This window comes from Podarcis pityusensis (assembly GCF_964106645.2).
Source record: "Podarcis pityusensis genome assembly, chromosome: 2".
Taxonomy (NCBI): Eukaryota; Metazoa; Chordata; class Lepidosauria; order Squamata; family Lacertidae; genus Podarcis; species Podarcis pityusensis.
The window spans coordinates 58044571-58071071 of NC_138029.1; the positions used below are offsets into that span (position 1 = coordinate 58044571).

At 41.2% G+C, this 26501-nt stretch overlaps 1 protein-coding gene across 3 annotated transcripts in view; it reads right to left on the reverse strand.

Moving 5' to 3' along the window:
• FSTL4 (follistatin like 4) overlaps positions 1–26501 on the reverse strand; it is a 375555-nt gene that overhangs the window by 138897 nt on the left and 210157 nt on the right. For all 3 annotated transcript variants that reach the window (XM_080997135.1, XM_080997134.1, XM_080997133.1), the window contains exons 5-6: positions 8832–9019; positions 1252–1372 (exon numbers count right to left, since the gene is read on the reverse strand). In XM_080997135.1, coding sequence (XP_080853261.1) covers positions 1252–1372; positions 8832–9019 — 309 coding nt within the window. The remainder of the gene's footprint in view (positions 1–1251; positions 1373–8831; positions 9020–26501) is intronic.

The window sequence follows — 26501 nt, forward strand, 5'->3', positions numbered from 1 at the left end:
CCTAGAGAGGGGCAATCCTTTCAAAGTTGTTGCTTATTCTCAGGTGACAGCAAGAAAACAGAGAAGAAAAATAACTTCACATAGCAATATTTGAACGCCTCCTGCTTTTATCAAAAGAATTTGTTTTGTTGCTAAACACAAACTGGAGTTCCATTACCTGCTGACAACACACAGAGGGAAAAAGTCAAGTCCATGTAGAAATCACCTTGTACACATTAAAACAAAATGCATAAGCTACAATGGCAAATTCTTAGTCCTCTCAGCACTAAAACAAACCAACTATGATCAAGATTACACACATCAACTCCCCATTGATATATAAAGGGGAATTACAAATGATTGCTGATAAACTGTTTCTTGTGGGCTGCAAGAAATATCATGCATAATCCTCCCACTAAGAATGAAACACCACAACAATGCAGCCATCAAAGCCATCACTAAAGCAATCTTCTTCTGACATCTGTTCCATAAATTACTATTAACAACCGATGGGAGGGAGGAACCCCTATATTCTTTCAACATTTTCATGAGCATCACTCCCACATCTCCACACTAGGCACAAGTAGATAGATATTTGCCTACTAGCAAACAAAACCCTATCACAGCACTGAAATCTAATGGAAATGAAAACGTGTTTTCACCTCTAATTCTTGAAGAATTATATCTAACAAGGTATGTTTTAAAAACAACAGCACAGATCATAGAATCACAGAGCTGGACGGCACCCCCTGCAACACTACACAGTCCCCCATCGGATTTGAAACCATACCGGACCCTGCTTAGCTTTTGCAAATGTGCTAGCAGTTTTATTACTCCATTTTGACAACACAAATGTAAGAGTAGAAGAAGTGTGCGGACCACATGTAGTTTGTGTAAGAAATCCCTGCCCATAATTTCTTGCAGGAGAGGGTGCACCTTCCTTCATTCCTAGTTTCCTTTCCCTTGCACAATCACTTAACAATGAGATGAGCTTGAGAGTGCTCACCTTCCACAGAATTATTACCCCCCCAACCCCCCCCCCCACCAATTTCATTCATGCCTTGTGCCACTTTTGTCATCTGCTGCTTGGTAACAGAATGAAGAACATATGCATTAAACTTTGCCTGGGGAAGATCCAGCTGGTTCAAGGGGCAAAAAGGTCCTTTAGGCACCCGGCAAGATGAGAGGACCCTTTCTTGTCCTACGTTTGTTCTGCACATCCATATGCAGAGGATTCACTTTAGAAGTATAGATAGCAATAAAGTCACTTACGGAATGCAGTATACAGTTCTTGCAGAGTTAAGGAACCATCGTTGTTGTAATCATCAAATCGGAGAAGATCCTCTGGTGTACAATCTGAGAAAACCTCTTCCAGGTCGTCCCTTTTCATCAACTGTTGAGATCAGGAAAAGAGGAGGAATCATTAGAATTACTTAACCAAATTTAATTGAATATACTTTTTATTGCATGGGAAAACTGAACACTGGGATATTGTGGGGTGGGGAAATAGGCCATAGAAAGTACATAAGCTTGGTATGTTTAGACAAAAATCGCATTTTGTTAGGAATGTTGAGCTTTTCCTGATGTTTTCCATGCTTGAAGGCTTCTACAGCTACCTTGTATGAGATCAAGTGGTTGTAAGGCAGGAGTCACCAATAAATCACCAGGAGTCATCAATCACCAATGTGATTGTTTTATGTTGCAAAATTTGTTGCAATATATCTAAAGGAGTGTCTCCACCCCCATTGTTATACCCGGACACTGAGGTCCAGCGCCAAGGGCCTTCTGGCGGTTCCCTCACTGCGAGAAGCCAAGTTACAGGGAACCAGGCAGAGGGCCTTCTCGGTAGTGGCGCCCTCCCTGGGGAACGCCCTCCCACCAGATGTCAAAGAGAACAACAACTACCAGACTTTTAGAAGACATCTGAAGGCGGCCCTGTTTAGGGAAGCTTTTAATGTTTGATGTATTACAGTATTTTAATATTTTTTTGGAAGCCGCCCAGAGTGGCTGGGGAAGCCCAGCCAGATGGGCAGGGTATAAATAATAAATTATTATTATTATTATTATTATTATTATTATTATTAGACATCAAAACTAAGCTATACATGGCCATACTACATGCATGTTGTAATAGAAAAGCCAAGTTAACCCTAGCAGCAGCAGCAGCAGCAGCAACAACAACAACTTTCTATGAAGTAGGCAAAAATGTCTCAAAAGCCAATCGGGAATCATTCAGAAAGTTCCTATTTAACACCTAAACTGGCTAATCCCTACTTCCAAAAACTTCGGGAGGGCAGAATGCAGCATCAGCCTATGTTCAGATCCACATAAATGTGTGACAGCGCAATACAAGGAAGTCTCATGATACCATTTCAAAGATGGCGTGGGGGCAAACATGAGAATGCAGAGGGCCAAGATTCAAGTCACCAAGGATATGGTCAACAAGTGCTTCATGTTCTTCATGATATCAGATGTGGCTCATTTCACTGATGACAATGTCAAGTAATAATGCTAAAAACATGACCCTTCATCCACCATGTAAAATAGTCAATAAAAGTGAAATCAACCACAACTTCCAGGGTCTACCTTTTAAAGATAGAAATTTCCCTTTGTCTGCTTTTGTATTGAAAATTGATTAAGTTTTCACAATACTGACAAGCTCCTTTGATTTAATGCCAGGAAAGAAATCACTTTAGCAGTTATGAATTTAGCAGATTTATGAATCTGACCCTACAGACACAGCTTTAAATGAAAATAATATTTCAATTACCATAGCTGTTAATGGGCTTGTATACTCAGAAGTTTATCTGATATTTTACAAGAATAAGGCTGGTGTGTGTGTGGTGGATTTCAATCAAATGTTTTTAGTGGCTAAGACTGAATTTGTACCATGAATTAAAAGAACAAAAAATGACCTTCTACTTATTTATTGCTAGGGGCGCTTTTCTCTCTGAAAAGAATTATTTGACATTAATTGAAGCAAATAAGTTGGCAATTCTCCAAAGGCTAAATTCCACTTTCCCTTAACTTTCCCTCTTTTTTTTAACCAGTTCAATACTGGGTAGGGAGAAAGATTTGGCAGATGTGTTGCAACAAAAGTATGGTCTACATTAAAAACAACAACAACCTATCCTTCCTTTCAAGCAAGTTAACTAAACTAACAGAAGCAATTATCATGTTCCTACATTAATTTTTGATCAATCATTTCCTATATAATTGTTATGGCTTCTCATTTAATATCATTGTTATAGCTTCTCATTTATTTATCAGTATACAATATACAAGAGCACTGACAGTGTATACTGACAGTGTATATGAAGTCTGCCCAGACTGTCATCTTATACAAAGCCCTGCTACATGCAACAGTTACATGCCGAATTTGACATACATAAGAGAGCCTAGGAAGTGATACATCATATATAACTTCATGCTGTATGAGAATAACTATGATGTGGAAGTCAAGATGGGCTATGAAAACAAAGAAGTGGCCTCCTGCCAAATCCTCTGCAAACTTGTCTGCACACTTGGAACATAAGAATATAGGAATCTGTCTTGCGCTGAGTCAGACCATTGCTCCATCTAGCTTGGTATTGTCTACAGTGACTGGAAGCACCTCTCAAGGATTTCAGACAGGGACTTCTCCCAGTCCTACCTGGGGATGCCAGGGATGCCACAATGCAAGGCAGATGCTCTACCACTGAGCTATGCCCTTTCCCTAACTGGAAACAGCAGAAAGAAGGCTGCATTTGCTCCCCTGATCCAAAGGTTGAGTAAACATGGGTAAACATCCCATGGGTAAATAGCCTATGAAGACAGTGTCCCTTCCATTTCTTTACTTTCTCTTGTGTGACTTACTGGCTGCCATTTGCTCCTGTAAAATTTTGCACTCTGCAACATCACTTCAGTGTGTGGGGAAATGGCCAGCCATACCTTCCTCTGGCTTGTCTGGATTCCACTGCCAGGGAACTCTTACAAGGGTGCAATGCTTCAGGGACTGAATATAATAGGTTCCTGAAACAAAGGATTCCTCCCTCCATTTCCCTGCGTAAAAACAATAGGTCTCTCTCTCTCTCTTCCTCCTTAAGCCAGATCGTGTTACACTTTAGAATGACCAAAGAGAGAGAGCCCTAGATTTACGTAGTTGTGCAGATATGAGCATATTTTACTCTAAGTGAAAGGCACTGCAAGTATCACAGAACAGGTATGCCCCATGCCTCAAGGGTGCTCCGGAGTGAATGTCCTTATTTTCCTCCTTACAAACAAATGGTTTCTGTTTACCCCTAAGGGAGAGAAGTAAAGTGCTCACTACTCAGCCCAGCTGAAATTCAAGGCATATGAGAACACAGCTCATGTCTCTGTGCTCAGGAGCCTTGGCAATATGCAAGCCCTCCCTCCAAACAAATAAATCTGCTAAAATGATGGGAATTCTGCTCGTAAGATAATGAAAACCACTTCTTTCATTCCATTGTAACATGCATCATATATAGTAGCTACTCCCAATGCCTGATTACATTTGCATTTCGCTTTGTCAGTGCATCACACACACACACACACACACAATGACATTTTGCAGTTTTTTCAAGCCTGAAAAATATCACATTTCTGCTCAACCAATTAGTGCTCATTCATGAATTTAGCAGACATTGGATGTTATATGGTCTTTCCTTCTTTGATCTATCATAACAACTCAGCCAAAGAGGTGATTTCTCAAAACTTCTCATTCAAAACATCTCAACATGCCATGTCATTGTGACAATTAAGTTGTGCAGCTATTTAATCCTTTCAAGGTGGGACTTACTAGGAGTACATTCCAGCAGATAAACAAACAAAACAGATGGAGAAAGAAATATTGTGTAAGGGCTAATCAACATTTCAGTTAGGATGCTTATTAGCCAAATCCATTATGTGGTTCCCACCCTCCCCTCTCCTTCCTTAGTTCAGGGAACTTAAGGATGGGGCAAAATTTGCCTTTTTCTGGTCTTTTGCAGAAGGTAAAGCAGCATCTTGCTGCCTCCTGAAAACTCTCAAAAAAATATAGCCCCTCATCAGTTGATGCCTCCTTGCCCTCAACTGTCAGTGGGAGAGATGGGAAGCAGACCTCATTCCACTGAAAATTCACTCCTGAAAATTCGCAGAGGAAAAGGAGAGAAACTACCCAGCAAATCTCCTAAGAACATTAGAAGAGCTTGTTGGATCAGGCCAATAGCTCATCTTGCCCAGCCAGATGCCTGTAGGAAACCAACAATCAGAACATGAGAACAAGAGCCTCTCCCCTCTTGTGGTTTTCAGCAACTCTGTCATCTTACAAGAACAAATGGAATCCTCCTTAATGAGGGTCCTGGTTGCGCACAGGCCCCTAAGGCACCCCCGCTAGGAGAGTTGTTGCTGGGCATAGCCTAAGCCTTAACCGTTGGGCCCCAGGATCGCGCCAGGCTGTTTGGGACAATTGGGGCAGTTGGCGCGATTCCTGGGGCCTATAAAAGTGGCAGTGCGCCGTAACTGGGGGCACTTGCTTCACGCTGCCAAACACCCACCCTCCCTCCCTAATTTTAGGCGGTGCTGCTTTGGCCTTGCTTTGGATTGGGTCGCCTGCTTTGGAGCAGGGGCTGGGTAGGAATTATTTCCATTTGGCAGATTGGCTGTAGTCACTTGGTTTTTGCCTACCCCCTTAGCAATCGTCACAACTTTGTAAGGTTAGGCGGTTAGGCATTGGCTTATTGAAGTGTGTGGGAGGGGTGGGAGCTAAACAGTACATACTGAAAGCATTTGCTGATGACTTAGTATTGACTTTACAGGAGCCAGAACCTAGTACTAAAAGGGTATTGGAACTGATTCAAGAATTCGGACAGGTAGCAGGTTTTAAGTTGAACAAGATGAAAACTAAGGTTTTAGAGAAAAACTTAACTGTGAATGAAAGAGAGAAGTTTCAGGAGGAGACAGGACTAACATTGGTTAAGAAAGTGAAATATTTAGGGGTTAACATGACTGCCAAAAATGTGAATTTATTTAAGGATAATTATGAATAATGTTGGATTGAAGTGAAAAAGGATTTAGAAATATGGACAAACTTGAAGTTATCATTGTTAGGCCGAATTGCTGTGATAAAAATGAATGTGTTGCCAAGGATGTTGTTTTTGTTTCAAATGTTGCAAATTTTGGATAAGATGGACTGTTTCAAGAAGTGGCAGAAAGATATTTCCAGATTTGTTTGGCAGGGCAAGAAGCCTCGAATAAAATTTAAGATATTAACTGATGCCAAAGAAAGAGGTGGATTTGCCCTGCCAGACCTTAAACTTTATTATGAATCAGCTGCTTTTTGCTGGCTGAGAGAATGGCTGCTTCTTGAAAGCACTGACGTGTTGGATCTAGAAGTCTTCAATAATGCATTTGGCTGGCATGCATATTTGTGGTACGATAAGGTAAAAGCACATAAAGCGTTTAAAAATCATATTGTTAGAAAAGCATTGTTTAATGTTTGGATAAGATATAAGGATTTGTTAGAAAAGAAAACCCCAAGATGGTTGTCACCAATGGAAGCGAAGGCACAGAAAAAACTCAATATGGAGGCCAAATGGCCGAAATATTGGTAAATTCTGGAACAAGATGGAGACAGAATAAAATTGCAGAGCTTTGAAAAATTGAAAAACAAAGTGCGAGATTGGCTCCATTATTATCAAATAATGGAGGCATACAATCTGGACAAAAAAGTTGGTTTCCAGGTGGAAAAATCAAAATTGGAAACAGAATTGTTAGATCCAAAAATGAAGAATTTGTCAAGAATGTATAACTTGCTGTTGAAATGGAACATTCAGGATGAAATGGTGAAATCAGCTATGATTAAATGGGCACAAGATGTTGGACATAACATAATGATGGCTGACTGGGAACAGTTATGGACCACAGATATGAAATTCACGGCATGTAATGCCCTAAGAGAAAATTTAATGAAAATGATTTATAGGTGGTACATGACACCAGTCAAGCTTGCAAAAATTTACCATTTGCCCGACAATAAATGTTGGAAATGTAATGAGACTGAGGGTACATTCTTTCACCTTTGGTGGACATGCCCAAGGATTAAGACATTCTGGGAGATGATTTATAACGAAATGAAAAAGGTATTTAAATATACCTTGCTGAAGAAACCAGAGGCCTTTCTCCTGGGCATGGTTGGCCAATTGGTGCCAAAGAAGGATAGAACTTTTTTTATGTATGCAACAACAGCAGCAAGAATACTCATCGCAAAGTACTGGAAGACACAAGATTTACCCACCCGGGAAGAATGGCAGATGAAGTTGATGGACTATATGGAATTGGCGGAAATGACTGGCAGAATCCGAGACCAGGGAGAAGAGTCGGTGGAAGAAGACTGGAAAAAGTTTAAAGACTATTTACAGAAATACTGTAAAATCAATTAATGTTAGAAAAATGTTGGAATGAAGTTATATGGCTTTAGTAGAAATGTTATAAGGATTAAGCAGAAATAGATTAATAGAGTATTAAAAGGAAAAATAAGATTAGAATGTGTTAAGATAATTATAGGATAGAAAGCAGAGGAAGATGGAAAGGAATTGCTGAAACAATTAATAGAAGTGGAATACAAAAAGAGAGGTGTGAGGAGGTCATTGAAATAAGTGAATGAAAGATAAGATATTGAAATTGTTTGATGTGTTTTAAACTGTTTTTGTTTTGTTTTGTTAGTTTAATGTGTTAGTGTTATGTAGTGTTTTTGTATTGTATTGTACATTTTTTTTTGTAGTGTTTAAATTGTTGGAAAAGTAATAAATATTATTTTCAAAAAAAAAAAAAAAAGAAGTGTGTGGGAGAGGAGGTGCGGCCATCACTTGCCCCTCCATGAATAAGGGTTTTCCGGTAAAGGAATCTGGGGGTCCTGGATCTCGTCAGAAGTCCGCTTGAGGGGCTAGGGCCATGCCAGGACCACAAGAACCCTGGGGTAAGCTTCGGTTGGTCTTCATTGATGTTGCTCCCTCATTTGTTGTTTACCCTTTCAGACTTCCAGCCAGAGAGGCAGGAGTCAGTTATAGTCTGTTGCCAATGCCTAAGCCAATACCACTCACTTTGCTGTAATCAATAAAGTTGTGGCCTAAATTTTGCGCAATGACTTAAACTAAAAATTAGGTGTCAGTGTGAAGTTATTTTCAGGGGAAGGGCTTGGGGGCCTCAAAGCACAAATGAACATGGTGGATCAGATCAAGGATCCATCCTTTTTCCTGGTTAGCTGGATCTTTCTCAAAAATGCATAATCAGGGCATGATGGGAATAACCTTCCACAACATGATGATAAAGACAATATCACTTTGTGTGTGTGTGTGTGTGTGTCTCACCACCATATATCTAAATTGATCAACTGTCAATCAACACTTCTGCAGCTACAAAATGATATTGTACATGCGGGACAGAAACTGTTGTTAATGAATTTTTTAGTATTAGAGCATCTCAGAGGAAGGAGGGAGAATCTATGCTGATTTTCATATTTAAATATTTTTCAATGCAAATAAAATCTGATATCTGTCAGCGAGCAGGGCATGTTTAAAAAAGATGATTGCAGACGCAAACCTATATTTGCCAGAGAGCTAAGGAGGAAAAAAAAAAGTGGCATAGAAAATTCTTATTTTGCAAAATATCCTTAACAATATAAAATAATGCCACCACTTCCTGAGGCAGATGGGAGAAAAGTCAGCTACGGCAAGATATTTCATAGTCTAATTTTCAGCAGAGTTTTACAAACAGCTAGTCTCTTGAGGATCCCACTGTGGTTACACTCAATTTACACTTTGAATGGGAAATGCAGTCCACTTCATAATTTGATTTTCATTGAACAACAAACCCACCTGAGCCAATTCAGAGCTGCTGAGGTGCCCATCACCATTTATATCCAAGTGGTTAAACATATCTTCAACTAAGAAGCGCTTCTGGATTCTCTCATCTCCTGGGTGATTTTGCTGCCTCTGCCGGTGAGATTGAAGGTCCAACAGGATACCCTTCAGTTGACGGTAGTCTGCCATTGTACACATGTCACCTGAAAGATAAAACATGATTACGTGACTGCATGCCTCTCCCTGCTTGATCTGCTTAAAGACTGCACTTCTACGGAGCCAGAAAAGGTGCCGCCCAAAGGGAGATGCCCTGCACCTACTGAGGTTTTCAAAAGCAGTGCTTTAAGATGATCCTAATGAGATGCCCTTTCATAAAGACAAGGTTTCCCCCCACTCTAAATCCTACCTCCAAGGAACTTCATCAGTATCTCACTTTACAGATTATACGGCTTCACTCAGCAGACAACCGTGTAAAATCTAATATCTGCTGAATGCATTAAATGTCCTCTAGATGCTTTTTTAAAAGTATCCTTATTTGCCCCCACATAGTTGCAGTTTATGCACCGCTGCGTTTCCACAGTGCAGTCCGGTTTTTCTAATATATAAGGAGAAGATTAGAGTGGCTTTGAAGTGGTGATCATAACTAACTGAGTCTCAAGGCGTGAACTGCTGATTATCAGGCGGAAGTGCTGTGGTATCATTTGCACACTGTAAATATGCCATTTACAAGCTGAAACTCAAATTACCAAACTCGAAAACCATTAGTTCTGCGGCTGTGTTATATTACAAAAGTTTCAAAAGGTTTTTTAAAAAAAATAAACGAATAAATAAAAATAAAAATAAAAGAAACAATACTGCTTGAAAGGGGCTTGTGGTACCAGGACCCACATGACTTAACCCTCCCCTGTGCTGTTTTCAAGCTCTGACCCATTTGACACCACATCACATAACAGAATGCTCTGTGTACTCTTCATCGACTGCATCTCTGGAGGATGTACTTGATAACATCTGCAAAAAGAACTCCCTACTGTAGAAGGGAGCACAACTGGCCTAATCAAAGACTTGAACTCAGCTGGCCAGGTACATAGCACTGTAAAGCATAGAGGATGGAGGGCAACTCCAAATCTTCCCAGATGTTTCCCTCGGATATAAGATATCCTGATTTCCATTGGACTGACTTCCTGATAATGAGATCAAGATTAGGATGATAGGATATGTAACCAAAATGGGGCTTCTGCTGGTTTGCTGCTGCTCTTTTCCCCTTCCTGTCAGTGGAGGTTGGGACAGGGACCATTGAAGTGTGTAGGGGACCACTAATGTTCAGAATAAAAAGATCCCATAAGTAAGTCTGACTGGGGAAACAGTGGACAGAAATGGAGTAACATTGAAGCGAAGTATGTATTAGTGGAGGAGCCAACATTTTGTTACAACCAGAGGCGTAGGAAGGGGGGTGCGGGGGGTGCAGACCAGACCAGGTGTCATTGCTGAGGGGGGGGGGCACGACTCCCAAGCCTACCCCGAGCCATTGATGTGGGGCGTGACAAAAGAATTTCCACACTGGGTACCACTTGACCTTGCTACGCCTCTGGGTACAATTGTATCCTTTCAAGAATGACTATGTTCTAAAGAGTGTTTTTATGTGCATTTTGTTGAACACGTTTAGAAACCTCCCTGGTAAAACAGAGTTTCTGGTTGTGGGAAGGTTTCTAAGACTGTTAAACAGAACATGCTCCCAAACTCTCTACACTTTTCATATGAAATGCATGAAAGTCCCAAAAAAGATTCTGCATGCCTGTGGGGACGCTGGGAGGCAGATCATTTTAGCTCTTGTGTCTTTGGGTGAATCGTGCTTTAATGGAAACTCAAATCATGGGAGAAGAACACCAAGAGAACAGAAACTCTTCCTTTTAAAACCCCACTCCCACAATAAGTAGAGCTGCACACTGTAATTGGTATATTAATCAACTAAAGCTTTAGGCAATTAATCAAAGGATGCCACTTTTAATCAGTAAGTGCAGATTTTCATCAGTGGGGCTGTGAGTTAATAGCACAGTTGTTATGTAACCATTTTAGCTCTGGTTTATCTATTTGAGAGGAATGGGGGGGAATACTAAAAGTGGCCTTTCCCTTTGCCCATCAGCACTGGATTTTGTTTATGGGGTTGTAAATTATTATACACTTCCTTCACTGTCTCAGTATACATTGTGGTGATGGGCAATTCAGCAAATGTAATTTAATCAATGTAAATTTAATTGACTAATGAACACAGTAATTGGTGACATGCCATTTAATTAATCAAAAAAACACTATTTAGGCTGCAGCCCAAAGCACCCTTACTAGGCAGCAAGGCCTACAAATTTTAAAGGATGACAATGTTTTGGTTTGTACAGGCAGTGCTTCCGATATGTATTTGTTTGAGCACATGCACATCTCACCAAACCTGGAAGTGACCTGAAAACATCACAAAAAGGGGGTGGAATGGGCCGGGGTGGGGCAGGGTAGGGGGTGGAATGGGGTGTTTGCAGGATTTTTTAATGGTGTTTCAAATATATATGATTTCACTTAAATGTGTGGTAGCGTGGAATGTAACCCCCACGTAAATTGGGAGTTGCCTATATATTGTTTTGGGAAGTGTGAATAGCTTCACTTTTAACTGTGAACTGAACCAAATTCATCTCCCACCCCCAGTAGGCATAGCATGATCCCACCCAAGCATAGCATAAGACTTGTCTACCTTCTACCATATGAATCTGTCCAATAACGCCTCCAGAGAGAAGCTCATCTGGATCCATTTTCGATCTCTTCCCAGTGCAAAAGTGACTGGAAAATTTATTTGCCCAGTTTTTCCAGTATCTTGTATATCTGGTTTTAGCAGTTGTTTTATACATAGTCTGGCTTTCATTGATTTCCATGCTTTGTATTGTTTCTATTGCTGTATTTTCTTGTGCTGTTTTACTCTGTGTGTATTGTAGCTTGCACTGAAAGTTTACGCTGCAGCATAGCTGGCAATTCAGTCAGTACATAGTGTGGGATTCAACTAATTTGTTGCATGCATGGAACAAGGTCCATTTGCACAACATGACCATCTCCTTGCCCTATGCATCTCCGGTGTCCCTTAAATCTGCTTTGGGGAGTTGGAGGAACCCTCTGAACAAAATTAGGTGGTCACATAGAGAGGACCTCGTTCCCCATGTGCATACCACACTCAGCACTACATTGAATTTTACCCATGCGCTTGTACTCCACTGAGTCCTACTCAAGGTAAACCCACTAGAATTAAAGTACCTAAGTTAGTCATGTGCATTAATTTCAATGGGTCTATTCTATTCTTTCCGCAGGGCCTGTAAGACAGAGTTGTTCCGCCTGGCCTTTGGCTTGGAGCCAATTTGATTCCCTCCCTCCCTCTCTTTCTTTTTTCTTTTCCTTTCTCCTCCTGCGATGAGGCTACATTTTAATATTTTAATGTTTCAATATTTTAATGTTGTATTTTAATTTTGTTTTTAAGTTGTAATCATTCAACTTGTTTTTATTATTGCTTGTTAGCTACCCTGAGCCCGGGCTTGGCTGGGGAGGGCGGGGTATAAATAAAAATTATTATTATTATTATTATTATTATTATTATTATTATTAATTCAGTGGCCAGGAGTGCCTTCCATCAGCTTCGGCTGCTGGCCCAGCTACACCCCCATCTGGACAGGGATTGCCTAGCTACTGTTGTCTATGCTCTGGTAACCTCAAGGTTAGATTACTGCAATGCATTATACGTAGGGCTACCAATTAGTTAGGGACACGGGTGGCGCTGAAGGTTAAACCACAGAGCCTAGGACTTGCCGATCAGAAGGTCGGCAGTTTGAATCCTCGCAACTGGGTGAGCTCCCGTTGCTCGGTCCCTGCTCCTGCCAACCTAGTAGTTCAAAAGCACTCAAAGTGCAAGTAGATAAATAGGTACCGCTCCAGCGGGATGGTAAACAGTGTTTCTGTGCACTGCTCTGGTTCGCCAGAAGCAGCTTAGTCATGCTGGCCACATGACCTGGAAGCTGTACGCCGGCTCCCTCAGCCAGTAAAGCGAGATGAGTGCCGCAACCCCAGAGTCGGTCACGACTGGACCTAATGGTCAGGGGTCCCTTTACCTTTACCAATTAGTTTCCGAGCCCAATTCAAAGTGCTGGTTTTGACCTATAAAGCATTAAACGTCTCAGGACCACAATACCTCAAGGACTGCCTCTTTCCATATGAACCTACCCGGACCCTGAGATTATCTTCTGAGGCCTTGCTTCGTGTGCCGCTTCCTCGAGAGGTCTGGAGGGTGGCAACACGAGAAGAGGCCTTCTCTGCAGTGGCTCCCCATCTGTGGAATGCTCTCCCTGGGGAATTTCACCTGGCATCTTCATTATACACCTTTAGGCAACATGCAAAAATGTACCTTTTTAACGAGGCCTTTGGTTGATCTGATTTACATCCTATGTCCTTTTAAAATGTGTTTTTTGTGGGGGAGGGGGGCTATTGGGTTGTTTTTATTTTTATTATGTATTTTGTGGTTTTATATCTTGATTTTATTCTGTGAACTGCCCTGAGACCTCCAGGTATAGGGCCGTATGTAAATAATAATAATAAGAAGAAGTAGGAATAATGTTGGCTATAACCCTTAATGTGCATATAAATATCTCAAACATAAGACGGTGGTGTCTTCCTCACCTAAAGAGAGTGAAGTCTCCATATTTAAAACGACATTGAAAAAGGATTCAAATGACCAGTTCAAGACGGATCTAGCACTTGATAAGCTACTCATGTTTCAGTTTGTCTTTTATGAATAGGTGTCTCTTTTTATATGAATGGCTAATCACAGGGAGCATTTCTACTCAGCCAATTTATCCTTTAATATCATCCTGTGAGACGCATGGCTACCCCTCCGCCTGCATAGATAAAAATCACTGCTTGACACCTCTAGCACATCAGGGCATCACTTAAGTCCTATTCAAGCATTCCCCCCCATCCACGATTAAAAGCACATAAGGAAAGGGGAGGGGTTAGGCTGGCAATCTCTGCCCCTTCAGTGTTGAAGGGTAGCTTGACCTCAGGTTTTATAACTAAAACTTTAAATCTGACCCAGCCCCATATTGGCAGCCATTGCAACTCCTTTAATGGTGCTATAATGTGTACATACTGTAGCAAGATGTCCTACTCAGCAACCTAGCTGCCACATCCTGTACAGTGGTACCTCAGGTTACATACGCTTCAGGTTACATACCCTTCAGGTTACAGACTCCGCTAACCCAGAAATAGTGCTTCAGGTTAAGAACTTTGTTTCAGGATGAGAACACAAATTGTGCTCTGGCGGCATGGCGGCAGGAGGAGGCCACATTAGCTAAAGTGGTGCTTCAGGTTAAGAACAGTTTCAGGTTAAGTACGGACCTCCGGAATGAATTAAGTACTTAACCTGAGGTACCACTGTACTGGCTGCAGCAACTTCTGTACTCATGGAGGCTCCTTGCACAATTCAGAACTCACAGTTTAGAAGCTGCCTTGGTTGGTACACCAGCTATGACCATGCCTGGTCCAGGTCAGCTTCAGCTCTGAGGTTCATGCATTGGTAACTTGAAGACTAGACTGCTGTAATGCTCTCTATGTGGGGCTGCCCTTAAGGTTGGTCCAGAAGCTGCACAGGTTTCTGATAGAAGGGCTCAGTAAGAATACCGACCATCTAGCATTTTTCCCTGTCCCTACTTTTGCCTCAGGTTTGCTATCAGATATTGTGCTTAATAAGTATCATTGCATTTAATACATCAAGCAGAGAGAGAAAGAGAGAGAGAGTTAAAAGCTTTCTTTTCCCCAAGGGACACTTAATGGAACAGTTAGAGACCATTTCTATTCAATATTATCGTTCTTTTTACAACACATATTAAATGAAAATTAAAAATTACATATGCATAAGAATCAGAACAAAGGAGAAAAAGAAATGGGTTGGATCCAGAGTGCCCTTTGAGGGAAGGGGAGGGCTGCGATCCAGTGGATGTGCCTGCTGGAGGAGGAAGAAGGGTGATTTTCACCAAAGCCCACTTTCTCCTGCCATGCCACCACCCGCTCTGTTTCAAATAGGGGTGAGAGTTGGTGGGATTTGATTGAGTTCACATTGAAAGGCAAACCTACCTAATTCACACACTTTCCAAAACAATGCATGAACTGAATATCCTTTAAAATCTGCGCTTCTCTGGATTTTGCAGCGCAGTTCTCCAGACACGAAAGTGTGTGCATAAAATGCATGCATTTGTGAAAATAACGAATAAAAACATTATATATGGGGAACTGGTTTTGCAAAGGAGGATTTTGCACTAAAATGCAGATGAATTTCCCTGAGGACTTTTTTAAACAAACAAACCAACAAGTCAACCAACCCACAAATAGTTATAGAATGCAGAAAACTGCAGATTGGGAAAAATGAAAAACAGAAAGCAAAACTGAGAGATTCGGCCACCCCTGATGCCTCTGTGTTCTCTTCCAATGCTGCAAGGGAGTTTCTGCATCTTCAGCAAGCAACCTTCTAGGAGAGGAAAGGAGCATTCGTGTTGGAAGAGTTCCTCCTGTGTGGGTGATGCGAATTCTAAGAAGTAGACTAGCCTTCCTGGCGCCACTTTCTTTAAAAGCTTTACCCAAACTCCTGAAAGTGGCTTCCCTTCCTGCACTGTTCAACTGGGTGGCTTTTTTTAAAAAAGAAAATCCTGTAACTCCCTTACCTTCTCCACAAAAGGGTTCTTAAAATCGTATTTGAGATGTTTGTATAGGGCTTAGCAAGGGCAGTGGCTACTCTCTCCTTATCATTTCCCTTTACCCTCTTGCTGCTGTCAATGACACTTGTAATCTTCTTACGCTGTGCTTGGAATCCACTAGCTTTGTCTACTAAATACTCTCACTTCTTAGGTTTTATTTGGCAGCACCAGTGGCTCATACAAATGTGTCTCCTTTCCGGCACTATAACTGTTGCTGCTAAGACAGACAGAATAATGAAACACCATTTTTATTTTTATTTATAAAAAATGTGCTCTCACAAATGTGTTCTTTCCTCTGCTTTGTTAAGTGCCCTCCAGCAGTTTCCTTTCCTTCACAAGACGAATTCATTATTAGCAATTTATCTCATTTCAGAATATCCTCATTGGTGAGCCTTTTTAATAGGTAGCTCACAGCTGGGTTGCCTTGTTAGCAACTCCCAAGGACTCCTGATTCTTTCATAAATTGAACCTATATTCTATGTGCTACATTAGCTGGTTTTATGTCTTTTGAGGTACACCTTTGAGTCTGACCACCTGGTGTCCAAACCAGAAACATGGGTGTCAGTTTTCATCCATTTCCCCATCCCAAGACAGGTTTTGAGAGACACGGCCACTTTGAAGACATTAAAGCTTTAGAAACATTTCACTGGAGCGTTCGCAGAGTGCAGGTAGTGAGGCAATCAGGCGGTGTTAAAATGACTGGATACAAGTTTCTTGCCCTCTGGGTTGAAAATATCTCTGATAACTTCTGCTCTCAAAGGCTTGGGGTGGAATTCAACTTTGCACTAAGGAAATTGTTCCATCAGCATAAGTATTTCTGATTGCTAGATGGAACAATCTCCCCTCCCCCTGCAACCTGTTCTGGGGGCTCTTCCAACCCCCCAGACCAGATTTTAGGGGGGTCATGGATGGGGAAGGGGGAAATCCTGTTTGCTTTTATTTGCCCCTTTCATGAGCTCCTTCATGGGTAGCTTAGATGCATGGGTGGATGGGGGAGAAGGACTGCCCCTCTCCTGACACCCACAGGTTTTGCAGGTTTTTGCAAAGGGGTGTCTGTGCCCGTACAGCTGTACTCATGCTGGTGTTGCTTGAGATCAGAAACTCTGGATCATCAGAGGCCAGGGCCAGCAGGGTGTGGCAATGCCAAGCGAAGGGCCAGTGCGTGCATTCAACCTTTGGCAGGAAGGCTGGTGACTAAGCATTTCAGCGCTGTTTATAATAGCTATAAATAATATCTAATCAGTGTGGCTACACCAACTGAAGAAACACTGCAGTGTGACACACTACTCATTTGCAGAGTCTGTTGGGGATAGTGGCTCTCACTGTTTTTAATGTTCCCCTGCCCAACATTTTGCTTTTCATTACAACCTGGGGCAGAAAAGCCCTGAATTTCATGGTCTTTCCAAATCTCATTTCATGACCTATAATTCAGGGGCTGCTTAAAGTTTCATTGGATCTGTATGGAAATTATGTTGAAAAATCCATCCCTTGTTTTCCAGGTCTCTTTCTAATTGGATTTATTTATTTATTTTAAGTCTTTAACACAACCTAATTACATGTGTTTGTACTTTCAAAGTTATCTGTCTCACCTCTAATCATCAGGACTCACCAAATATATATCATGTAGCCACTCAATTAACAATCAATTGTAACAGCACTCTGGAGCCTTTTTTTAGCAAAATTCCTGTCCCTTTCCCCTTCTAGAATATGATTGATGCTAGTGGGGGTCAACACATCTCCCACTCTGAAGTGCCACTTCTGTTTCTTCAGATCTTTTTGATGATATACAAATATTACACATAAGATACATCCACTGCAATGATTTCAATACATTTCCCTAGCTAAAAAGCAGAGGTCTTCACTGTGAGCATAATAGCATGTACTGAAACTACATTCAAAAATCACGCTTCCACTCCAATGGGCAGATTTTCCCCATTTTTCTTATTTCATTCCTTGATTTCAAAATTAGGCATGCATGCACGCTGTATAAAATTAAGGAGGAGTGGAAGCTTCCTGTTTTCCTATATTCCAGCTTTCATAGGCATGCGTATTTGTGCTTTGTGTGTGTTTCATGGAACAATTCAGGATTCCTGTTGGATTGGTTCCACTTCAGAAATAAGATGGGGTAATTTAGATCTCCAAAATCCAGAGGGAAATTCAGAAAAGGAAAACTTCAGAAGCATTGCTTCCAATGGAGCCAAGAACCCAAGCCTTATTCATGGTATATATATATATATATATATATATATATATATATATATATATAGGGCTCCTCCCAGAGGAACTGGGGTCCTCATATGTAGGCCTACATCAGATTGATGCTCTTCACACATCAGTCAGGGACGATAGCCAGCACACATGTTGGCATCGGGGGAACATTCTGAATAGCCCTTTCACGTGTTCAGTCTCCATGTGTCTTAAGAACTTCAACAGGGTTCTTAGTGAGCACAAAGCAACAGCACCTTCATATACTGCCAGAGGTGCTCTCTGAAGACACTTAAAAAAAGAAAAAGAATCTGTTTACATGTTTTATAATCTCCCAATATTCATGCGGTTTCAAAAAATGAAAAACACAGACTTTCAGGCTCTTGATTGCAAAAAGGCTCCGTAAATATTAATGTCCATCAAATTTACATGCTCTGTTCACGGAGGCCTATTCCCCCCTCTTTTTTTTGTCTTCTCTTACACAGCAGCCACACAAATCATTCTGTTTAGCACTTCTGCATGCTTTGGCAGATAAAATATTGATCAGCCTGCCAAGAATCATAGAGCGTGGTACTGTTTTTATGTCAGGACTTGGCAATGAACTACATTTATCAAGCCCATCCTCCCAGAGAATGGTAAGTGGTAAGTGATGACATCTCATTAATCCAGCTCCCTCAGTAATTGGCCCACTTTTGAAAATCCTACCCGGGGTTTCTGTGAAATGAAACAGATTATTACTGTGGGAGCTAAACACCAACCCACAGTTCACTGACTTTTGTGAAATCAAATCTGCAAAACAACAAGAGTGTCAATCGGGTGTCAGGAAGGGGGTTAACTGAACGTTCTTCAAGCAGATGCAATTAACAAGAACCGGATGAACATGGCAGCAGCTCTGAACAGTGAAAACTTGGGTATTCTTGAACATGCTACTGTGAAAGACAGCCTGACATACAACAGGGGCTAGGAACTCTGGCGGCTGCCTTGCTGTTGTGTTGGGATAGCAGGAAAAACAAATCAGGAAGGTGCAGGCCTTTCAAACACAACTGTCCTTTATTACAGCATATCATTAAAGGAATAAGAACTAGTGTATTCCTTCTAGCACTGAGTATTTCCTCCTCCATTTCCTAGAAGGCACACTTTTTAGCTATTCCAAATTCATTGTTTCATCATGCCACACAAGCGTCATACTATAATACCAGCATTTTCAAATTTTAACCAAGCAGCATGGGGCTGCCACAGCTCTACATTCACAAAAGGCATCTGCTACTTTTATGTGTTGCACATAGAAACGGGAATTTAATTGGAGGCAGTTTTTTCCTTGTCACAGCGCTGCAGAGATGAGAGAAGCCACAGCTTGTGGCATTTTCATTTTTATTACTACTCTTAAAGGGGCAGGGGCCTCTCAGATAAAGGATACGGCAGCACCATACATTAATGATGTTAGCCACACAACCTTACACAAGTCTGCGCAGAATTAAGTTGCACTGCATTCAGTAGAGCTTACACCCAGGTACATGGGTATAGGACTGAAGCCTAAGAGACCAGCTATCACAATAAGATGAATGATGAGCAAACTAAACAATATTAGAAACAATAAATGGTAGTTTCCCTCATGCAAGGAATAGATTGGGGGTGTATCATTAGGGCTATAATGTCTCTTTCCTTTATTACCTTGATCACACCCACCATACTCACTATTTTTTTCAACCAGAAGAAGAACAACAGAATGGGGGAAGCACACAATTCTCATATTATCTAGTTTGGCACTTGGAATTTTTGTGCTGAATTCTCCATAACTGTATTATATAGTAATCTACATAATGTGGCTTCCTCCAAAAAAATCAATGGTGCATGAATCTAGATTTCCTTGTTGAGATGTGTTCCAGGGATTTCTGACATTTCCAATTTTTTAAGCTCACAGTGTCACTCAATGTAGTGAGCTGCCAAAAATATGGTGTCAATAAGTTTTCATCTCTGTAAATGAAGAGAATCACTTACTGAAAGTGAAAACCATTTGTTCAGCAAAAGAAATGCATTGAATTTTCACTAAATCTTTGTCTGGGCTGCATTTCAGGCTGCAAGGTGGGACTCACATGATGGAATGCACAAAAATGAAATGAAATACATACCCTCAAAAGTAGAAAGCTGGATTTCAAGGACAATGGTTCACACTTCAAACCAACCAAGCCTTGTCTGGAATATTCTAGTTTTCTGTGTGGTGGAGCATACAGTCGCATGAGCTCCTATCTGCAGTCTAAAGTGCTACAGGCCAGACATAGGTTTGCCACTTTAGTGAGAACAAGGCCAGTTAATTCATCTAGAATATTAATTCTGTCTGGATAAGTTTCTAGTACTTATGCCCATCAATTTTGGGTTGCATTTGAATATAGTACTCAGGAGCGGTTTGCACAGTGGGGCAGAGCCACATTAATAGCCTCTCAGCAGTGGAGCCATTGCCACTTACTGGAAGAAGTGAGGCATCACTGAGGTTGGGACTGTGTGGGCACACCAGTGAGTGCTGGATTGGCTCCACCTCATTCTAAGCATCAGTGATTGCATTGCTGGGAGGCTACCAATGTAGCTCTGCACCACCAGGTGAGCCACTCTTGACGGAACGTTGGATACTGCCTTATCCCAAGTGAGACCCCTGGTTCATCAACTCAGTATTGTCTACCCTGCCTAGCACTGGCCTGCTTCTTTAGATGTTAGACAGGAGTCATTCCCAGCCCTACATGATGATGCCAGGGACTAAAACTGGGATATTTTGCACGCAGATAATGTGTTTTATTATCAGCTGCAGCCTCAACTACTTGGCGATTAACAACTAACCACTGTCTTTGGGTAGAATTTTGGATTGCAACAGAAGTTGTGCGATTTGTGTTTGTTTCCCACGCAATCCTCTCCCTGTTGACAGGATTGCATGGAGAAATATTTTTTTGTGCGTGTGCAAGAAATGCATTCATGCTGCCACAATTCCCATGCTCACACAGCGGCTCCCCAAAGTGCCCCAGGAATTTCAGAAATCAAAACACACAATGAGCACACGCACAACTGATGCAATCTGTCAGTGTGAACATGCATCCCAGAACTGCATGACAAAACTGTCCTTTAAAAAAACCCAAAAACCCATAGAAATTGATTCAAAGCTAAAATAGTCAACACTGCAACACGATTTCCATTTTGAAATTTATTTCCCTACCATCACAGGTTTTTAAAAGACATAAATATGCACCACCTGCTTCAGTGGAATATGAGCAGAGCACACTTCAAAACAGCATTGCCTAAACACCCATCCTCCTCTCCTCGAACAATACAGCAATCTCCCTTTACGGATTTGCAGTTTGGTAACTCAGCAAATTTTCTTATTCTTCATCGCTGCCTGAAACTGGTGAGTTAGGATGTCATGATTGGGAATTACATTAGGAGCTGTCAACCTCCAGCCTGCATGCTGAATTACACATGATTATCTATCCGCATGCTCAGCTGTAAAGCAACTGAGAGTGCTGTACCCGACACTATCACAGAGAGAAATTGGTCCTTAGCTGTGGGATTGTCACAGGAAGAGAGAACTCTCCAGCCTCAGCTATTCCAGTGGGTGAAGCATCACACCGCAAGACAGGGACACATCACCAAAGGTAAAACTCAAGTGGGACTAATTCTCAGAGTGACTCTTTACCACGCCAGATGTGGCATTAAAGAGGTTATTTGCAACAGCGTGAAGCTTGTCATTTTTTAAATGTCATTCCTTGTCAGCATGCAGTAACTACTTTAGTTTCTACACTACACCTGCTGATCTAGTGTTTCTGACAGCATTGCCTAGTTCAGGAAACAAAGCTGGCCAAACCAGTGATGGAAATAGCTTTCTGTTGTTTTTAAAACAGTTATTTATTTATTAATAAGTTAGTTATTATATTTATATCCTGCCCTTCTTCCCAAAGAAGCCCAGCATGGCAAATAACAAGCAATAAAATAACAACAATTTAAAAAACTTAGAAATGCGGAGAACATATTTCAAACAATTCAAATACATATGCAGAGAGAGAGAGAGAGCAAGGATAAGTTTGCTAGCTTTGCCCACTCCTTTGTCACCATCCCCATTGGATCTCACAATGACTTGGATCAAGAGGGAGCTGGCCACATTTCACATTTCTTACCAGAGAAATTATAGCCTATTCTGGATTATGATAGCATTGCTCCTACACTTAAATATTGTGCATCAACAGAGTCTGCAGTTTCATTTCAATTCAAAGCTGAATATTTGAATCAAGTTTGCTCTTCTTCTTTGCACTGTCTCCATACAAAATCTTTTTGGCAAGAGTAAAACACTTCATTTGGGCATCTGAAATCTGCAAGTGAGGCATTCTGCATAAACAAGGAGAGCTGGAATTCTATCTCCTTGCTTCAGCAAATCACATGTAATTAGTTTAAGGAAGCCCTACTGTGTAAAACTGACATCTCTATTAAGCATGATGCTCTCTATCTTTGGCTTAATCTTCCGTCCCAGACATCTTGTGCTCTTGTGGATTGTACCTTGTATATATGTTTAAAACATTATCGTGTTGTTTGCACAGGGAACATCTCTGCCCACTTTGTACTCAGAGACAGATTGCTTCAAATTCACTGAGATTGGATTAACCCAAACCTTGGTTATCTTGGTTCGCTACATGCTGCTCACATTTGACAGACAGGGCAACACCAAAAGGTAGACTGTTTGTCTGTATTTATTAAGCTGCCTGTGTTAGCGACATTTTCTTCCCTGGGAGCCCCTCAGGTGAGTGGTTCTCAGCCATGGCTTAAATTGATCAAAGAAAGAGCAAATCCCAAGGTCTTTGTTGCTCCATTGTTGCTGATGAATACTCAGAAATTAGGGGTGTCAAATATATTTGCTTTTTGGCTTTGGGTTTACATCCAATTACGTAACTGAAGCAAGAGCTTTATTTGTCTCAAATACTGCCTAGATGCTGCCTTCAGAGCTTCTGTCTCAGAATGGACAGCATGTGCTAGGCACATACAGAGATGTTGGGGTAGGGTGTACCCCCAGGTTGAGTTCCCACATCTTCTAAAGAGGACTACATCAATCAGAATGCCAAAATCTGGAGGGGAATGAGAGTGTGGAAAATTTCAGAAGCATCTCTGGCTACTATTCAAGGTTTATGAAGTAACTACAAATATATGTTCCATTCTGGTCCTGGCAGTTGAGTGCTTGTTTAGGGATATCAGAAAGCTCTGGAAAGACCTGTTTCTGTACAGATAATAATTCTGCTCTTTTTTTCTCTCCAAACCTTTATTAGGCATTACAGGTAAAGGTAAAGGGACTCCTAACCATTAGGTCCAGTCGTGGCCGACTCTGGGGTTGCGGCGCTCATCTCGCTTTATTGGCCAAGGGAGCCGGCTTACAGCTTCCGGGTAATGTGGGCAGCATGACTAAGCCGCTTCTGACGAACCAGAGCAGCACACGGAAACGCTGTTTACCTTCCCGTCGGAGCGGTGCCTATTTATCTACTTGCACTTTGATGTGCTTTCGAACTGCTAGGTTGGCAGGAGCAGGGACCGAGCAACGGGAGCTCACCCTGTCATGGGGATTCGAATGGCTGACCTTCTGATCGGCAAGTCCTAGGCTCTGTGGTTTAACCCACAGCACCACCCGCGTCCCATTACAGATATAGACCATCTTAAAACATCCATATACACAAAATTTAAAATACAGTGGTACCTCGGGTTAAGAACTTAATTCGTTCTGGAGGTCTGTTCTTAACCTGAAACTGTTCTTAACCTGAGGTACCACTTTAGCTAATGGGGCCTCCTGCTGCTGCCGCCACACAATTTCTGTTCTCATCCTGAAGCAAAGTTCTTAACCCAAGGTACTATTTCTGGGTTAGTGGAGTCTGTAACCTGAAGTGTCTGTAACCTGAAGCATCTGTAACCTGAAGCATCTGTAACCTGAGGTACCACGTTATATACAAAGAAATATCCTAAGGCGTATAGTAACAGAAATTTTCTTTGGAGTGTCTTCCTGTGAAATGGTGCCATTCACCACTCTAAGAGATACTATTGACAAAAACTCAGCCACCTTTGCCATTACCTCCAGGTTAATATCAGACAGGTAGAATCTGATGTTTTCATTGTGCCGTGATGGTAAACTACCCCAAAAGGGGGGGATAGCACATGTTTATGTATCTGGTTGTACAGTGGACAGCAGAAAATAATATGTTCTACGGTGTCTGGCACATTCAAATAACATCTGCAGTGTCTATCATTTCTAGGGATGTTTAAATATTTGCCCTCAACAAAAGCTGAGGGGAAAATGTTCAGACGGGCAAACATAAATGCCCTGTGTTGGGCTGGAATTATTAACTTTGAGATATAAGTGATCCTGTTATCGGCTGTAAACCATAGTACTTGGGGGAGCAGATTTTATTTCCAGCTGACTCAATGTTTTGTTTTTCAATATCCCTTAATCTATATTGGATATTGTGATAAATATATTGCTCACCAGAATTATACAATAATTCCAAGTCAATACAAATAGATCTACCGGTAATTTTGCTGTGTGTGAGTTGGAGCCATTTGGATTTACAGGAGCCTTTAAGTAAATCGGAAAGCAGACTCAAAGGTTGGAAACGAAAATGGCAACACAACCAGTATTTATAGTGCTAGTCCACGCCCAATATTCCATAATGTGTATACCTAATTCTGCACACATTGCTTCATACTTGATTGAATTTGGGAGCCTGAGGATCCCAAAGAGTAGCTGGGACAAGAATTTAGCTTGAAAAATCTGAATGGCAGTTGATATAAATTGGTTACCTTTCTGAAAAGAAAAGCGAGCTACTGCTAAGGTCGTACACTTTGCCTGTTTTACAGCATTCTTTTCCTGTGTTGTTTTTATCACATGACGGTGTATGTTTTCATTCCACATTGTGGGAAGTGACAGAGACAGGATGTTTGGATTACTGTGTTTCCATGATGTAGGACATTTGACCTTTTGTTCTTTCTCTTTGCTGTCTGATGCTGAAGAGGAAGGAGCTGAGTTACGATGCTCCAAGTGCGTATATGTAAATAAACGTAGTTTAGCCAAAAAACTGCGCTACTGAGTCTGAACGCTGACTGCCTATACAGTGGTACCTCAGGTTACATACGCTTCAGGTTACAGACTCTGCTAACCCAGAAATAGAGCTTCAGGTTAAGAACTTTGCTTCAGGATGAGAACAGAAATTGTGCTCTGGCGGTGCAGCAGCAGGAGGCCCCATTAGCTAAAGTGGTGTTTCAGGTTAAGAACAGTTTCAAGTTAAGTATGGACCTCCAGAACAAATTAAGTACTTAACCCAAGGTACCACTGTATACTCTGCTGATCCTGAAGTGTGCTGATGCCTCTTGGTATCAGTTGCTGTGATGTTCAGGCTGGAGAAAGCTTTTGAATTTCCCGAACAACCAAGAGAGAGAGAACATGCCAGTCGGGCATGCATCTCTGCCGGACTCCTACTCGTGTGTAGGACCTCATGACAGTGCAATGGTTTGACCAACATGAGTTACTCTGGAATAAAATTCTGAGATATCTATGCATCTTTACTTGCTGGATTTCTTGTCCTCTTATTTTCCATTTCTCCAGTTTCCAGAAATTAGAGAAGACCAGAATATTTGTCATCTCATAATTTATAGAGAGTTTGTTAATTTCGCAGTAAGAAACCAAGGAGAGTAAAAGATGATTCAAACCTGTCCTCGTCAGTGATAATAAGGTCGCATCATCTACAAACAGTAAAAGTGGGATGTTGTTTCGGTTGATTTGGGGGGCATGCGGTTTTATTTTTTGGATGTGCTCTGGAAGATCTGATAAAAATAAATTAAAGAGAAAAGGAGCAAGAATACACTCTTGTTTTACACCTTTTGTGTTAAGGATATCAGAGGAGAGGTGACCTTTGATATTGAGTTTGATTTGGGAGACATTAAAAGAATATAAATTCTGTATTAAGATCAACAAACATTGATCAATTCCTAACTCTAAAGCTTCTTCCACAATATCACACAATCAACTGAATCAAAGGCACCATGGAAATCTATGAATGCTGCATAAATCTTGGATTGATTTTGAAATCTGCATTTTTCAACCAAATGCATAAGTAAATGGTCCAAATGGTCTAAAATGGAGCAGCCTTTGGAAAAACCTATTTGTTCTTTCCCTGGTAAGTTTAGATTTTTCATCCAGGTAAGCTGTTTAAGTCAAAGGTGCTTAGCATAGATTTCCCCTATAACTTACAGTACACCTATCAGTCTGCAGTTCTTTGGTCCACCCGGATCACCTTTTTTTAAAGACTGGAATAATTATTGATGTGAGCCATATTTCGGAGATGATTCCATATTTATCAATAAGAGTAAATAATTGAGCTAGTGGTTCTGCCCACCAATCTATGAAAGTCTTAAATAATTCTATTGGTATACCATCTGGCCCTGGCGACTTGCACAGTTTAAAACTATTAACTATCTTTCTAATCTCCTCCTATTCCTCCCTTGGCCACTCCTCTAGTCTGTCCAGTTTGTTACCATTGGTTTCTTTTCCATTCAATTCACTGTGCATGTCCTTAAATATGGATATGAAATACTGGGTCCATTCGGATTCTGCAATTGGTGGAACAACTAAATGGTCGCCAGCTTTCAGGCCTCCATACACTAACAGCCCAAACACTTTGTTGTTTTCGTTTTGGATGGAGTCGAGTAATTG